General features: G+C 48.0%; 1 protein-coding gene across 4 annotated transcripts in view; it reads left to right on the top strand.

The window, feature by feature from the left end:
* Positions 1-18,605, top strand: part of znfx1 (zinc finger, NFX1-type containing 1) — a 76,008-nt gene that overhangs the window by 33,307 nt on the left and 24,096 nt on the right. For all 4 annotated transcript variants that reach the window (XM_038803091.1, XM_038803094.1, XM_038803092.1 and 1 more), the window contains exons 5-7: positions 10,879-11,027; positions 11,118-11,261; positions 12,050-12,170. In XM_038803091.1, coding sequence (XP_038659019.1) covers positions 10,879-11,027; positions 11,118-11,261; positions 12,050-12,170 — 414 coding nt within the window. The remainder of the gene's footprint in view (positions 1-10,878; positions 11,028-11,117; positions 11,262-12,049; positions 12,171-18,605) is intronic.

Below are 18,605 nucleotides of genomic sequence, written 5' to 3'. Positions count from 1 at the left end.
CAAGGTAAAACAATGTAACTTTTTAGTTTACTGTTTAGATTAAATCGAACGCGCTCAAACATCCCATCATTCTGATTACGGTAGTCATTTTGTCACCCTCATCATGGCAAAGACACGGAGAAATGCATATGATGCAGCTTTCAAGTTGAAGGCGATCGATCTGGCTGTTGGAAAAGGAAATAGAGCTGCTGCACTAGAGCTTGGTCTTAATGAGTCGATGATAAGACGTTGGAAACAGCAGCGTGAGGAATTGACTCAGTGCAAAAAGACAACTAAAGCTTTCAGAGGGAAGAAAAGCAGATGGCCCGAACTAGAAAATGAGCTCGAAGACTGGGTCAACATGCAGAGAGCAGACGGCCGAGGTGTTTCAACTGTACAGATCCGACTGAAAGCCAAAACAATCGCCACCGCAATGAAGTTTGAGAATTTTAGAGGTGGACCATCGTGGTGTCTCAGATTTATGAGACGTAAAGGCCTGTCCATCAGGGTACGGACGAGTTTGTGTCAGCAGCTCCCTCCCGACTACGAGGAAAAAATTTCAAACTTCTGCAAATTCACTGATGCAAAGATAGCAGAGCATTCCATTGGCCCGCACAATATCATAAATATGGATGAGGTTCCTCTGACGTTTGACCTGCCTCTCACTCGGACTGTCAACAGGAAAGGTGAATCATCCGTCATGCTGAAAACAACTGGGCATGAAAAAACGCACTTCACCTGTGTTCTGAGTTGCACGGCATCGGGAGAAAAGCTTCCACCGATGGTGATTTTTAAACGCACGACGATACCAAAAGAAAAATTCCCTACAGGAATTGTTGTGAAAGTCAACAAGAAAGGATGAATGACGGAAAGCCTAATGCATGAATGGCATACGGAGTGCTACGGCAAGCGACCGGGAGGATTCTTTCACAGGATCAAGGCATTGCTCGTTTTGGACAGCATGAGGGCCCACATAACAGATTCTGTGAAAGAAGCCATCAAGAGGACAAACTCAATTCCAGCTGTGATTCCTGGGGGCACAACAAAGTATTTACAGCCACTCGACATCAGTTTAAATCGTGCATTTAAGGTGGCGCTTCGTGTTCAGTGGGAGGCTTGGATGACAAGTGGGGAGAAATCCTTCACTAAAACGGGCCGCATGCGAAGAGCAACTTATGGTCAAGTCTGCCAGCGTGGAGCATTGTTAAAAAATCCACTATCATCAACGGGTTTCGAAAAGCTGGATTGCTGCGTGTTGAAGAGGGCAGCATGAGCTCAGCGGGAAATTTGCCTCCGGATGAAAGTGATGAGAGCGACAATGAAAACAATCCAACATCGGATGAAGCAATTCTGAGGCTATTCAACTCTGACACCGAAGGAGATGACTTCAGTGGTTTCAGTGCACAAGAGGAAGATAGTGACTGTGATCACCTGGGTTGGTGATATCTTGATTACGATCAGTAATAAAAGACTTCTTTTTACACATGATTTATTTATTTTTAATGTTTCAAACTGATGATTCTATGTTAATCTTAAGAGCTTAATCGGATTGATTTCGCTCCACAGTGACCAATGACTTTCTTGGTAGGCTATTCTTTACCGCTAATTTTTTATTTTTGTTACAAGCCGTATTTCGTTAAAGCCTGTGTAAAGCTCATTTGTTTCAATGTACCGGTAAGCATCTGCGGTTTATATACGTGTGCGGCTTATTTATGTTCAAAATAAAAAAAAATTTCAAAATCAGTGGCTTATAGTCAGGTGCGCTTTATAGTCCGGAAATTACGGTACATATTTTAGGCTAATTTATAATGGAGTATGCTTATCCATCAATCATTTTAAATTAGAAGCACAATTTTTGAGTTTGTGATTGGATTCTAATATTTAGAAAGTCCAGTAATCATCAAGGGGAGCCATTTATGTAAATGTGACTTTCCCATTAAAAATTACCTTAGTTACATAGGGCGTGATTCTCCCGTACCCGGCTGGGCGGGGGGTCCCGGTGGGACGGAGTGGCGTGAACCACTCCGGCGCCAGCCCTCCGCACCTTCAGGGGCTAGACCGGCGCTGGAGTGGTTTGTGCCCCGCCGGCAGGCGTGGAAGGCCAGCCGTGGCCGAAGGTACTCCGCCGGCCGGTGAGAGTCCGCGCATGCGTGGGAGCGTCAGCGGCTGCTGACATAATCCCCGCGCATGCACGGTGGGGGGGGGTTCACCTACGCATCGGCCATCGTGGAGGCTGACACGGCCGACGCGGAGGAAAAGAGTGCCCCCAAGGCGCCACCGTGGGGGCACCCCCCGGGGCCAGATCGCCCCCACGACCCCCCAGGACCCTGGAGCCCACCCACGTTGCCAGGCCCCGCCGGTAAGGGACCTAGTCTGATCCATGCCGGCGGGACCGGCAAAAATCCAGCGGGACTTCAGCCCATCGTGGGCCGGAGAATTCGGGCAGCCCCGGGCCCATTGAGTCATTCCGGTCCCTGCCATTCTCCGAGACGGGCGGCGCGATTCACACCTCGCCGACTTTTGGAGGGCCGGAGAATTCGGAGGACGCCGGGGGCGGGATTCACGCCGACCCCCGGCGATTCTCCGACCTCCGGCGATTGAATCCCGCCCATAGGGTTGTCAACCCTGGTTTGTATGCCTGTACTTTTGACCATGTGGTTTTTGCCACTGTTTACAAATGTTATTGTATTTATCTTAGTTGTGTGTCTAAATACACCATGCCCTGAGCAAAATATTTGACTTTTTCTTTTATAGTGAGACGAATAACATTATTTATAAATCATAGGTAATAGATTTAAAATAATAGATTTAAGGATACGTAATGTATAAATAAAAGCTGTTTCTATAATGTTGATTGGAATGGGAAACAGTAAGTAAATACCATTGCTTCAACAAAATCATCGATATGCGTAACATATAATTAAAGTTTTACCACACTTTTATGATTTTATTTTTACAATATATAGCATGTTATAAAATAACAAATAAAACCATAGTGAAACTTTTTTTCGTTCACCGATTTCCCCCATCTGTGGGGGAAGTCCAGCTTCCGGGAGATGAGGCTGAGTCCTCGGGGGAAGCACCAAAGCTATCCAACCACCAGACTCAACAAATTAAACAGCAGAGCGTGACACAGGCTGACAGGGACTCTCCTTCAGTCAGTTGCATTTCTCTCTCTCCTTCCCACCTCCCTGCCCCAACCTGCACAACCCCTCCACCCCAAGTTTGTACATTTTGCTTTCATCCCCCATCCCTGTGAGGCGGGAACATGCCGGGGGTGGGGTGGGCTGGTAGACTTGTGGGGATCTCTGGCGGATCGGCTTCCCAATCATGACCCGCCATTTTCTGATGGAGGGCATGGCTTTGAACAGACTTCCCAGCATGAGGGGGTGAGAATCAATATGCAAAGGTGTCATTAAGGGCCATCTTACCAGGCTGGGTGAAGAGGTTTTTAAAAAATTCATTTATGGGATGTGGGCGCATCATGCTAGGTCAGCATTTATTGCCCATCTCTAGTTTCCCTTGAAACATAGAAATATAGAAAATAGGTGCAGGAGTAGGGCATTTGGCCCTTCGAGCCCGCACCACCATTCAATATGATTATGGCTGATCATGCAAATTCAGTATCCCACTCCCACTTTCTCTCCATATCCCTTGATCCCTTTAGTTGCAAGGGCCACATCCAGCTCCCTCTTGAATATATCCAATGAACTGGCCCCAACAGCTTTCTGTGGTAGAGAATTCCACAAGTTCACAACTCTCTAAGAGAAGAGGTCCTTCCTCATCTCAGTCCTGAATGGCTTACCTCTTATTCTTAGGCTGTGACCTCTAGTTCCGGACAACCCCAACATCGGGAACATTCTTCCCGCATCTAGCCTGTCTAGTCCCATCAGGATTTTATATGTTTCTATGAGATCTCCTCTTATTCTTCTAAACTCCAGTGATTTCAAGCCCAATCGATCCAGTCTTTCGTCATCTGTCAGTCTTGCCATCCTGGGACTTAGTCTGGTACCTTCGTTGGACACCCTCAATAGCAAGAATGTCCTTCCTCAAACTAGGAGACCAAAACTGCACACAATACTTAAGGTGTGTCCTCACCAAGGTCCTGTATAATTGAGGCAAGGCATCCCTCCTCCTGAGAAGGTGGTGGTGAGCTGATTTCTTGAACCACTGCAGTTCCTGAGGTGTAGGTACACCCACAGTGCTGTTAAGGAGAGAGTTCCACGATTTGGACCCAGTGACAGTGAAGAAATGGTGATATATTTCCAAGTCAGGATGATGAGTGATTGGAGGGGAAGCTTGAGGTGGTAGAGTTCCCAAGTATCTGCTTCCCTTCCAGATGGTAATGGTCATGGGTTTGGAACGTGCTACCTAAGGTGAGTTCCTGCAGTACATCTTGTAGCTGGTACACACTCTGCCACTGTCTGTTGGTGATGATGGGAGTGAATGTTTGTGAATGGGATGCCAATCAAACGGGCTGTTTTGTCCAGGATGGTGTCAAGCTTCTTGAGTGTTACACTCATCCAGGCAAATGGAGGATATTCCATCACACTCCTGTCTCGAGAATAGGCTTTGGGGAATCACGAGGTGTGTTATTCTCCACAGGATTCCTAGCCTCTGACCTGCTGTTGTCGCCACAGTATTTATATGACTAGTCCAGTTCAGTTTCTTGTTGGAGATGGTCATTGCCTGGCGTTTGTGCAGCATGAATGCCACTTTGTTGGCCCAAGCCGGGATATTGTCCAGATCTTGCTGCATTTGCACATGGACTGCTGCAGTATCTGAGGAGTCGCAAATAGTGCTGAGCATTGTGCAATCATCAGCAAGCATCCTCATTTCTGACCTTATGATGGAAGAAAGGTAATTGATGGAAGATGTTGAGATGGTAGGGCCCAGGACACTATCTTGAGGAATCCCGAGGCTGCCAGATGAATGCAGTCATCCTGCCAGTGGCCATCTGGAAGGAAAGATTTTTTTAAATCAAAGAGGAGATCACAGGCCGGGAAGGCACAACCCCAGTGATTTACTTGGAGGGGTTCCCCCCTCCATCACTTAAAGGTTTATTTAAAAATAAATGGTATTAGCGGCCACTGCTCCTAGTAACACTGCTCAGCACTCAGATTGGTTCAGCAGCTGTCAGGGGCGAGTGACCATCCTGCACAGGACAACAATCCCAGTCGCAGCTTATTAATGTGCTGCTGCCAGTAAAATAGAGGAGCAAAGCCCGCACACCTGCTGTGCTTGTTGCTCCCATCCGTTTCCATCTGACATCAGGACCCAAACTTAATTGTTAAAACTCTGAACTGTGTTTTTCAATCTTTCTCTGTGTCCCTCTCTCCAGTTTGAGTTTCTCTCTCTCTCCCCCTCTCCACCCACCCAGTTTTGCTTTATGGACTTACAGTTTGAGGCAATTTTTGTTGACACCCATTACCTTCAACCTCACTCACTAGCAATGGAGCTGTGATTCCGAATAATTGGGGAGATTCAACAGAGCACAGATATTGTAGTTTTCATAAAAACCACCACAGCCAAGATTCTGCACAAACATCATATAAAGAAGGAAGGACAATTCTTCCTGAGTCAGCAGCAACAGTACTCGGCAGACAAATCTGCCATTCTGGTACACTCCTGTCCAAAGCACTGCTGGCAATGCTGCATTGAAGAAAATCAGGGACGCACAAGAGACAAGAAATATTTAAGTCCTGACATGTTGGAGGGTTAGGACTGGAGAAGTTTATAGAGATGGGGAGATTATAGACATGGAGCGTTTTGAAGAATGAAGATTTTAAAATTGAGGCATTGCCAGACCAGAGGTCAATGTAGGTCAGTGAGGAGAGGGGTTTGAGTGAATGGGATGGTGTAAGTTAGGATATGGGTGGCAGAATATGTGATGAGTTCAGAGTTTTATCGGGTATAAGATGGGAAATTGGCCAGGAATGTGCTGGAAATGTCAAGTCCAAAGTTAACAAAGGCAGGGATGGGAGTTTCAACAACAGATGAGCTGACATAGGCATGGAGTCAGGCAATGTTATATAGGTGGAATTGGTGATGGCACAAAATGCAGTCAGGATTTTGTTTTGGGGTCGAATATGACACGAGGTTCAAAAAGGTCTGCATCAGAGTGTCCAGAGGCATAGAGTCGGCAGCTAGGTAATGGTGTATGTAGCAGGGTCTTTCGGTATTTAGTTTGGAAGAAAAAAATCTGCTTCTCTTAAATTGGATGTGTGACCAGACGCCTGACAAATTAGAGAGAATGAAGGACTTGCGAGAGGTGGTGACGAGATGGAGCTGGCTGTCGTCAGTACACATGTGGAACCTGATCATGTTTTCAGTAGATGTCACCAAGGGGGAGCATCTGGATAAGAAATAGTCAGGAGGGGGGGTCAAAATTAGATCTTTGGTGTACTCCAGAGGACGGCAGTCAATGGAGGTGATTCTTTGATTATGACTGGATAAAGACGAATGTAACTAGGCGAAGTTCATCCCACCCAGTTGGATGATATGGGAGAGACATTAGTGGGACGACAAAGGCTCCAGACAAGTGGAGGAATATCGGTGAGGAAGCCAGAGTCACAAAGACTGTCATTTCTTTTTTTTTTTTTTTTTTTTTAATTTTTTTATTGGAATTTTTTGCAGAAAATATAACAAAAAGTATAGCAAAAAGCAGTAATATGCAACTAACAGCCCCATAACACCCACAATTCCCCCCATACCGTAACATCACATGTATCACATTCCCCCACCCCCCCCCCAAACAAGAGAACTTAACCATAAATTAAAATTAGATAAATCAAATTTAAATAAAATAAGCTAACATAATCAACGCCCCCCCCCCCCCCCCCCCCCCCCCCCGGGTTGCTGCTGCCACTGTCCCAGTACCCTATCGTTGAGCCAGAAAGTCGAGGAAAGGTTGCCACCGTTTAAAGAACCCTTGCACCGATCCTCTCAGGGCGAATTTAACCTTCTCAAGCTTAATAAAGCCCGCCATGTCATTGATCCAGGTCTCCACGCTTGGGGGCCTCGCGTCCTTCCACTGTAGCAAAATCCTTCGCCGGGCTACTAGGGACGCAAAGGCCAGCACACCGGCCTCTTTCGCCTCCTGCACTCCCGGCTCCACCCCAACCCCAAAGATCGCGAGTCCCCATCCTGGCTTGACCCTGGATCCCACCACCCTTGACACCGTCCTCGCCACCCCCTTCCAGAACTCCTCCAATGCCGGGCATGCCCAGAACATATGGGCATGGTTCGCTGGACTCCCCGAGCACCTGGCACACCTATCTTCACCCCCAAAGAACCTATTCATCCTCGTCCCAGTCATGTGGGCCCTAATGCAGCACCTTGAATTGGATGAGGCTAAGCCGCGCACACGAGGAGGAAGAATTTACCCTCTCCAGGGCATCAGCCCATGTCCCGTCTTCGATCTGTTCCCCCAGTTCCCCCTCCCACTTCGTTTTCAGCTCCTCTACTGACGCCTCTTCCTTCTCCTGCATAAGCTTGTAGGTATCGGATATCTTCCCCTCCCCGACCCAGACCCCCGAGAGCACCCTGTCACTCACCCCCTTCGCGGGGAACGCAGGGAATCCCTCCACCTGCCGTCTAGCAAATGCCTTTACCTGCAGATATCTAAACATGTTTCCCGGCGGGAGCCCAAATTTCTCTTCCAACTCCCCCAGGCTCGCAAACCTTCCGTCGATAAACAGGTCCTTCAGCTGTCTAATGCCCGCTCTATACCATCCCCGAAATCCCCCATCCATGTTCCCCGGGACGAACCTATGGTTCCCCCTTAACGGAGCCTCCATCGAGCCCCCCACTTCTCCCCTATGTCGCCTCCACTGCCCCCAAATCTTGAGGGTAGCCGCCACCACCGGACTCGTGGTATACCTCGTGGGAGGGAGCGGCCACGGCGCCGTTACCAGGGCCCCCAGGCTTGTATCCCCACAGGACGCTCTCTCCATCCGTTTCCATGCTGCCCCCTCCCCCTCCATCACCCACTTACGCACCATCGACACGTTGGCCGCCCAGTAATACCCCGAGAGGTTGGGCAACGCCAGCCCCCCCCCATCCCTACTCCGCTCCAAGAAGACCCTCTTCACCCTCGGGGTGCCATGCGCCCAAACAAATCCCATGATGCTGCTGGTCACCCTTTTAAAAAAGGCCCTAGGGATAAAGATGGGCAAGCACTGGAAGAGGAACAAGAACCTCGGGAGAACCGTCATTTTGACGGATTGCACTCTGCCCGCCAGCGATAGTGGCACCATGTCCCACCTTTTAAATTCCTCCTCCATCTGTTGAGACTGTCATTTCTGATAAAGGCTGTTTTAGTGCTGTTTATATTGACGTGATACTTTTCAGTTGAAGTGAGTTGACAAAAGTTTTTTAAATCCATCTTGTGGCCAGAGCTGAGAGCAGAGTTGTGAATCAAAGCCAAACCAGTTAAGCTGCTCTGTAAAACATCATCTGTCATGAGATCAGTCAGTAGGGGTTCGACAAGATTGTGTTGATTCTGAAAGCAGGAAGGAATTGTTGTCAGAAACCTACACTCAGGGGCAGGGACTGATTTTAATTGGCAACTCTACTTAATTGGCAACTAACTGCTGGGCAAGTAAGAACAAGTCAATCCTCAACATTTATCCAGAGATTCCTGACATCAGTTGGTCAGAAAAGATGGCTTGGTGCACTAACGAGAACAGTGTGATGCATTTTATTATTTTTGTTTTAGGAGAGATTGAAATTAAGCTGAAGAAGTGTGAGATTTAATTTAAGAGGTTGTATCTTTAGTTGCTGACTGTAAAATGAGGCAGCTTGATGATTTATATCTGACTTCATCCGAGTAACTGTTTATCAGACCACATTCTTGAAGATTGTAGAAGTGTAACTTAGCTTTATGATTTACAGTTTGTGTAACAAAGGTGTCACATGTTTTATACTCACCAACTTAGACTGCCATGTAACTTGATATAAGGCAGTTTTGATAAACTCCAGATTGTGAAGAACATACACTACCTGAAAGTTTTGACATGTTTGCATTCAGCATACTCAAAAACAATCAGTGATCATTTGATGTCAAGTGTTCTAATTTGGAATGATCAACATTTTGCCATTTTTGACATCAAGTGTAATCCAATGGCAAAAGGTGCTCAAAAGAGTTGAGTGTGTCCACAGCTATCCAGTGCATTCAAAGTTATTAAATACACGCTGCATTGAAAAATATAAGGACCTTGTTACTTAAATAATATCTGAATTGATTCTGTTTCTTTCATTTAGATCAAAAAATATTCATACTGTACAATACTGTACAATGTAGGGGCTGATTTAGCACAGTGGGCTAAACAGCTGGCTTGTAATGCAGAAGAAGGCCAGTCGTGCGGGTTCAATTCCTGTATCGGCCTCCCCGAACAGGCGCCGGAATGTGGTGACTAGGGGCTTTTCACAGTAACTTTATTGATGCCTACTTGTGACAATAAGCTATTATTATTATTATTATTACATGCTTAAGAGCACCCATCAGATTTCCATCATTTCTTAAATTGTTTTAGTTTCATGGTATTTACATGGCATATATAATATACAACTCACCCTCCCAACCCCTCTGTCTCAGGGCCTCAACTCTCTTTCATCTAACCCCCCCCCCCAGATTTAGGTTCCCTCACCACCCTACCCAACTTCCCCCAATGTTCTAAACAACCTCCACACCACACCCCCAATCTCTGTGTCTAAACTACTCACCTGTCCCCCTCCTTAGTTTCAGGGATGAAACCCTCTCCCCTGCAGGGCTCCCATCTCAGACTCTAAACTCCACACACACATACACTCTCACACCCAGCCTCAGAGACTAAACTCTCTCCCCTCACTACCTCACCGTCAGGGCTGAAATCCCCCCCCCCCCCAAAATATCTCACCCCCCCCCCCCCCCCCCCCCCCCCCCCAATATCTCACAGCCTACATTCTCTATCCCCAGCAGTCTCTAGATCTAACCTCTCTCTCCCTGTCACCCTAAACTGTCTCGGGGTCTAAATTCCACCCCTCCCTCCCTCCCCCATCTCTAAACTCTCTCTCCCACCGGTCTCCAAACTCTTTCTTTTCCTGGCTCCAGTTTCTAAACTCTCTCCCAACCCCACACCCTTCCAGTCTCCAAACTCCCTCTTCACTAAATGGTTAAATGATTAAATGATCGCTTTCAATGCAGCTGATGTCAAATGACAGTTAGATGATCGTTTTTGAGCATAATTGATATCAAACTAGTGCAAATGAATGCTGGGGAACAGCACTCCGTAGGAATCCATTTGCAAAAATGAGCTTTGCTGCTGAACTCAAGGGAATGTTTAGATTAGACCTAAAGTTTGCAATATCTGTCCTTATTAATTTTGAAAATGGTATAGGAAAACTAAATAAAGTATGATAACAAGCCACATTTAATGATAAGCCACATTTAATGAAGAGGCAATGCAGAACAAGGAAATATAATCTTGGAATTTGCTCTATTATCCAGCCCCAAATCAGGGGGATATTGGATGCAAAGGCAACATAATTGGGCAGTGTGGTTTACTGCACCATTTCTACTTCAACATTAATTTCCCTCCCTCCATCTTTAGCTAACATTTCCAGTGCCTTCTTAATCTTGGGGACATTAAAAGGTCCCAATTTTCAGGTAATAACTGTGGCAATCCCACTGTATCACAATCAGGATTTTATGGTGGGCTTTGCTAGGCACTAGCACCTGGCTGGTAGGGACCATACTGGAAGCCTTCTCTGTATGACAAAGGAGCTCCAACTCCGGAATGAGCATTACGATGGTGGACGGAAGTCTTGCCCTGATCCTCATAGGGAGCAAGTGGAGAATCCAGGGCATATAACCTCATTATAAGGTTAACGGTGTGTGTGTGTCTTTTTCATGTTCAGGAATCTACGGATTTTTGCACACTGGCCTGGTCAGAGTGGGTGGAAGGAGCAACAGTGAACTACTGAAAAGGTTCACCCTGAAAGAACTGAGGAACAGCAGAGATTTCAGAAGAAAGCTTCCCCAGCACCTGCGGGGCGCCTATTTTGAAGTAAGATTGTAATATGATATGGAAAGTCTCATGATTTGGAAGCCTTATTAGCAAAACTGCCTGAATTATCATAATTTGTCATCGATATAGGTGACCAATCAGATGAGGGAATCCGAGCAGAAGATTCGTGCAGCAGCGCAACACTTGGAATGCACAACACAAGGGGTTCTTCATGAACAGTATTTAGAAAAACACATCTCTGCAATGCATTGGAACAGCTTGCAGAATGGACTGGTATGATAGCATAAGATATCCCTACCACCCCTACCCCCACCACTATCCCACCACCATTTTCTCCCTTCTGATGAAGTGTGGTTCTAAATGCCATCAATTCTTCTGCGTCTTCCTCAGATGAGCCTCCAACTTTTTTTTCATCTAAATTTAGACTACCCAATTAATTTTTTCCAATTAAGGGGCAATTTAGCGTGGCCAATCCACCTAGCCTGCACATCTTTTGGGTTGTGGGGGCGAGACTCAAGCAAACACGGGAGAATGTGCAAACTCCACACAGACCCAGAGCCGGGATCGAACCTGGGACCTCGGCGCCGTGAGGCCACAGGGCTAACCCACTGTGCCATCGTGCTGCCCTGAGCCCACAACTTTAACATTGGCCGGATATTTAAACAATGATCACAATTAAACCAGATGCACTTCATGTTTCTTCTGGCGGAAGTCACTGGTTTGCAGCAGGAGCAGATTACTGAATTATGGTTCCACCACCCTCCCCCCAGCCTCCCAATCCTATGGACGTGATAGCTTATTTTTATAGTTACTTCATATTTGCGTTGGGGAGTCTGTGCTAATTGAGTAACTTTACGGTGCAATTAAAAGTTGAAGTGTGATCGATTTGTACTTTACCCGCCATTCTGAATACCTAGGATGTGCTAAAGCAGTTCTAGCCTAATGTAATTACTTGTTTGGAATATTTGTTTGAGGATTTATAATAACAGTGTGTCTGTTATGGTGTTCAGCTATGAAGTTGGTGTTGGAGAACTGCCTAACCGTTTCACTGAATATTTTAGGTATTTGATGATTTTGGCATGTTTGGAAGAAGGCATTCATTAATCTTGGAGTGGCTGGGTCTTGGTTTCATGAGTGTGGCTTCAATTCCTGGAGGAGATCCTCAGAACATGGAAAATGCAGGTAACGGCTCCCACGATATTCAGAATTCCTTTTGAATTATTTACTGGATTGTTACTAAACCATAATAAGCCACAAACAATATCACCCTCCATTACTTCTAATGCCAGTTTTTCTCTATAACAGTACTATTAACCACTTTACATAACCCCCTTAATTTGGAAAGGAAGAAGAATCTGGGTTGCAAGCTTATTGTCTCCTTTGATCCTGTCACCCATAACCTGGCTGTCAGAATGCATCATTCATTGGGGTTAATTATTCTATGTAGGTTTCTGCAACCCCTTAATTGGATGCTCTTTCTGATGAGATTTTCAGAAAAACCCCGAGCGTCTGTAATGGAAACCTCAAATTTCCATCTGTCTCAAAATCTAGATGAGCCAATGATCAGGATGGAGCATTCATTTGTTTGGCTAAAATCCTCACAGAATTTGTAAGCTTCCTGTCACCGCAGCACCTGAAGTTGTGGCTTTCCTTGCTGGGAAGTCCAAATCTAACCCTGATTGGAAAGATTACAATACTTCCTGGCCGTTGCCAAGCTGACTGCTCACTCACCCTGACAATGCAGTGATCTACTTTATCTTTTCTTTCTTTTCCAAGAAATATTTTTTCGAAGGCATCTTTCATAGATACAAAAATACAAAAGCCAAACCTCAGCAACAGGTAACAAAGCTAACAACCCACTGATGGGCGATCAATAACTACTGAAACGAGGATGTAGTCCGAATTGAAGGCTTTAATCAACAAGATGTTACCCCAGCAGCTCGAGTACGGAAAGAAGGCCGGCTGCTTGGAAATGCGGGTTCTTATACCCCGCCTCACTGGGCGGAGCTACCTTACGTTCCGACCAATGAAATGCAAACACTTGGGCTAATGAGCAGCGAGCCTTCTCCACCAATGGTAGCTCACACTCCCAGGTACCGTAGTACCTCTAGTCATACTACCACACCCACCTGCTCCATCCCCCACCTACAACCCTCCGTCCCCTGTCACCCCAAGCCCACCCCCTTTCTTCCCTTCCCCATACCTCCCCAAACAAAACAAAACACCCCAACTCTTTCTCCCCCTCCCCCGCCTCCGCTGATGCTTCAATTCACTTTAAAGAAGTCTGTAAATGGCTTCCACCTTCGAGTGAACCCTTCTTCCAGTCCACTTATGGCGAACGTAACTTTTTCCAGGTGCAAAAATTCTGCCATGTCAATCATCCATACCATCGCCTTTAGCGGCTCCGAGTCCCACCAACTCAACAAAATCCGTCTCCGGGCTATCAGGGAGCCAAAGGCCAAGACATCAACCTCTCTCTCCACCTGAACTCGCGGATCTTCTGACACTCCGAATATCGCCACCTCCGCACTCGGAACCACCCCTACACCCAGAATTTTGGACGTTATATCCAAAAACCCCTTCCAAAACCCCTCAACCTTAGACACGCTCAAATATCCCAAAAAACTTTTGTTATGCACTTGGTTTTCCGGCCCCCCGGTGCACTGCCCTTCATCCCCAAAAAGAACTGGCTCATTCTCGAGACCATCATGTGGATTCTGTGCACCACTTTAAGTTGGATGAGGCTTAACCTCTTACACGGCGAGGAAGCATTCACCCTGCGCAGGGCTTCCCTCTCCACACCGATCCCCCAACGTTGCGCCCAGATCTTCCTTCCACTTGCATCTGACCTCCTCCCCATCTACCAGCTCACCATAAATATCCACCATTCTCCCCTCCCCAATGTCATCCTCAGACAACAACTTGTCTTGCAGCACCGGAGGTAGCAGCTCCGCAAAGAACGGCACCTATTCTCTAACAAAGTCTAACCTGCTACCTGCAGGTACCTGAACCTGCTTCACTTAGGCAACTGATATGTCTCCTCAAGCTCCTCCAGGCCTGCACACTTCCCTCCCACAAAAAAGTCCCTGAAGTAATCTATCCCTGCCGGCACAAACCTATGGTTGTCACATATCAGCACCCACAGCGACATGCCTTCCAGTCCGAAGTGTTGCCTACACTGGTTCCAAACCCTCAACGCTGATACCACCACCGGACACACAGAGTACTGAACCATTGAGAACAGCAGGGGCGGCTACAACAGTGTCCTCAAACTGGTCCCTCTACATGATGCTGCATCCACCCGCCCCCAAACCGACTCCTCCTCCACCGCCTATTTCCTAACCATTGCAATGTTTGCTGCCCAGTAGTAATTCAACAGGCTCGGCAAAGCCAGCACCCCCTCCCAATGCCGATCCCTTTCCAGAAACACCCTCCTTACCCATGGGGCTTTGCCTGCCCACACAAACCTCAAAATCATCCCATTCAGCTTTCTAAAAAAGGATTTAGGAACAAAGATCAGGAGGTTCTGAAATACAAACAGAAACTTGGGCAGCACCGTCTTTTCACCATCTGTACACATCCTGCCAAAGAAAAGGGAACACATCCCAGCTCTTGAAGACCCCTTCACACCCTCCATCAATTGCAGCAAGTTCAATTTATGCAGCTGCACCCAACTCTGCACCACCTGTATTTTGAGATAGCAGAAACTCACCTCCACCACCCAGAATGGCAACTCCCCCAGGCTCCTCTCCTGCCCCCCGGCATTTATCGTTAACACCTCGCTTTTCTCATATTCAATTTATACCCTGCGAAACGGGCAAACTACCTCAGGGTCCCCATGGCCAAAACAAAACTCCCCATCAGGTCGGAAATGTACAACAGGAGGTGATCTGCATACAAAGAGACCCTGTGTTTGACCCCTACCCGCCAATCTCCCTCCACCCCCTTGACACTCTAAGCACCATTGCTAACGGCTCTGTTGCCAGAGCAAAAAGCAGCAGGGAGAGTGGGCACCCCTGCCCAGTATAGCCCAAAGCACTCCAAACTATTCCTATTCCTATTCGTCTGAACACTAATCTTTGGCACCTTATACAACAGCCAAACCCAATCCACAAACCGCTGCCCAAACCTGAACCTTCCCAACACCTCCCACAGACGTGCCATCTCAACTCAGTCAAACATCTCCGCATCCATTGCCACCGCCACTCCCACTTCCGGCCTCTCTGCGGGCATCATAATAACGTTAAGTAGCCTGTGTACATTTACCACAACTGTTGCCCCTTCATGAACCCAGTCTGGACTCTCATATCACCCTCGGCACACAATCCTCTATCCGCGATGCCAGCACCTTTGCCACAACTTTGCGTCCACATTTAACAGTGAAGTAGGACAGTGTGACCTGGGTCTTTATCCTTCATTAAGATCAGCGATATTGAGATCTGGGACAACGAGGGTGGTTGGGGGAGGGTGAGGAGTTACCCTCTTGCCATTGACTCATTATACATCCCAACAAGCAGAGGCCCCAGCTCTGACCCAAACGTCTCATAAAACTCGGCAGGAAGCCCATCTGGACCCAGTGCCTTATCCGCCTGCATCGACCTCACATAGTCCATCACCTCCCTCAGCCCAATCGGAGACCCCAATACTTGCACCTTCCCCTCCTACACTCTTGAGAACTCAGCCTGACCAAGAATGGTCTCATACCCTCCTCCTCAGTCAGATGCTCTGATTCATACAGCCTTTGATTGAAGGCATGAAAGACCTCATTCACCCTCTGGCTCCAACACCACAATGCCTCACTCATCCCACACCCTTCTAATCTCTTTCGCTGCCGCCTGCTTCCTCAGCTGATATGCCAACATCCTGCTCACTTTCCCCCCATACTTATAAACCATCTCTCTGGCCCTTTGCAGCTGCCCTACTGCCTTTTCCATGGGCACCAGCCCAAACTCCATCTGGAGCCTCTGTGTCTCCTTTAGCAACACCTCCTCCGGCGCGAACGGATATCTTCGGTCCACCTTCAGGGTGTACTCGACTAACCTCAGCCTCTCCTCCCATTCCACTATTTCCCCATGTGCCTGAATGAAGATTAATTCTCTCCTTACTATCACCTTCAGAGCCTCCCACAGCATGGAGGCCGAGACCTCCTCTGTATTATTCAGCTAATTCAGTATAATTTTGAATGGCCGCCCTCACCCTCTCACAGGTCCCCTTGCTGCCAGCAATCCCACAACAGCCTCCACTTCAGCCGCTGAGCCTTCCCCTGCACCACCCGTAGATCCACTCAATGTGGCACGTGGTCAGAAACCACGATCGCCGAATACTCCAAGCCAACCAACCCTGCCAATAGCGCCTTATCCAGTACAGAGAAATATACCCGAGAGTGCACATGTGTAAAGTATGAAAATTCCTTCGCCTTTGGCCTCTGAAACCACCAGAGGTCTGCCCCTCCCATACGTTTCGTGAAGAACCCCATCAACTTTTTCGCTGTAGCCGAGACCTTCAGGGACCTCGGACATGACCGGTCTAACCAAGGATCCAGGACCGTATTGAAATAATAATCTTTATTGTCACTAGTAGGCTTACATTAACACTTCAATTAAGTTACTGTGAAAAGCCGCAAGTCGCCACATTCCGACGTCTGTTCGGGTTCACCGAGGGAGAATTCAGAATGTCCAAATTACCTCACAGCATATCTTTCGGGACTTGTGGGCACCGGAGCACCTGGAGGAAACCCATGCAGACACGGGGAGAACATGCAAACTCCGCACAGACAGTGACAAAAGCCGGGAATAGTATCCTCCATGATCAGACGATATGTGTCCAGGTCTGCTATCGTCCCTAAAACCCACCTCAAAAAGTCCACGTCATCTCAGTTTGGGGCATAAACATTCACTAACACCACAGATGTCCCCTCCAATTTACCGCTAACCATCACATACCTACCCCCAGGGTCGGCTATGATACCGTCGGCATCAAAGGCCACCCTCTTGTTGACCAGCATCGCCACCCCAAGTCTTCATAGCCAACACGAAGTTGAACACCTGTCCCACCCACCCACCACTTCCTCAGCCTCGTCTTATCCCCCAGCTTCAGGTGTGTCTCCTGAAGAAACACAACGTCCACCTTCAAAATCTTTAATTGTGCGAAAACATGTGACCGTTTCATCACCCATTCAGCCGCCGCACATTCCACATAATCAACCACGTCGGGGGATCCCCACCCCCTCTTCTTGCCAGTCAGCCATGTCCCTTCTTTACCCAGTTCCTCCTGGTCAGCCAGTCCGCTGACAGCCCTTCTTAACCAACTGCGCCACACCGGCATTTCACAAGTCAGCAAACTACCCCACTACTCCCCCCCCCCCCCCCCCCCCCCAATTCCCATAACCAAACAAAAAGCCAAGCCAACCCATCTCAACCCCCCCCCCCCACCCCATTTCCCCTGCCCCCCTCCTCCTGACAATTCCCCACTTCACTGCCATTAACTAGCCAACCAGCTAGCATGGTGGCCCCCACCCGGGGCCTCCGTCTACCCACCTTGCCCAAATCCGCCCTTCACCCCCCACACCCTGAAAGCTAAACGTAAAAGAAAGCACACTCACCCTAAATTCTCCAGTCCATCCATCCTGTGAACCCACATTTGACATCTCCACAGTCCAGAGTCCTTACACTCCTCACAGTCTAATGTTTATCATGAACTCCCTCTCCTCCTCTGTTGTATCAAAATAAAACTCCCAATTCTGATGCGTGACCCACAGACAAGCAGGATACATCACCCCGAACTTCACCCCCTCCTTATAGAGGGCAGCCTTGATTCGGTTGTAGTCAGCCCACCGCTTGGCCAACTCCATATCCAGGTCCTGGTATATTCCCAGCTCACTCCACTCTCACGTACACTTGTTTGTCCACCCATCTCATGATTTTCTCCTTATCGAGAAAACGTGGCAGCCTCACCACCACCACCCTAAGCGGCTCCCCCGCCTTCGTCCTCCTCCTCAGCGTCCTGTGCGTCCGATCTACCTTGAGGGGATGGCCTAAGCTTCTCAAACATATTCTCAACATCTTTAGTGACCTGCACTCCTTTGAACCCCCCCTCTCAGGCTTTCCCACAATCTGGAGATTCTGCCTCCTGGAGTGATTCTCGAGGTCCTCACCTTCTTCCTCAACCTCTTGTGGCTATCGGCACCAGCACCATCCCTGCCTCCAGCGAGGCCAGCTGGACCTCGTGCACCCCCATCGGCTCCTCCACCTTCTGGAGTGCCAGACCCAGCACCTCCAGCCTCTGCTCCACTCTCCCGATAGCTACCCAAAGCGACTCCACCACCTTAGCCAGGTCCTCTGAGGCCTCCTTCCTCTGCTGCTGGAACTTGCTGTTCAAAAGGTTCACGAGCTGCTCTGCAGACCACGGGCGGGCAACGATGCCCCAGCACCCATCGCCATCTTTTTCTGTGTCGCACCTCGAATGTTCTCGCGGTCAAGCTGCTGACTCTTACTTGTTACACTCCTTGTCTGGTAAGCTATAAACCGGCCCCACCAACAGAGTATCGTAATCCTTCAGTGTTTATGCACAATTCGTCAGCAAAACGCCCCTCAAATTGGGTGGGGAAGGGCCAGAAAA

This window comes from Scyliorhinus canicula, chromosome 7 (assembly GCF_902713615.1).
Source record: "Scyliorhinus canicula chromosome 7, sScyCan1.1, whole genome shotgun sequence".
Classification (NCBI taxonomy): Eukaryota; Metazoa; Chordata; class Chondrichthyes; order Carcharhiniformes; family Scyliorhinidae; genus Scyliorhinus; species Scyliorhinus canicula.
The sequence above is the reverse complement of the archived record's forward strand: the minus strand, read 5'-3'. Positions and strand labels throughout refer to the sequence as shown.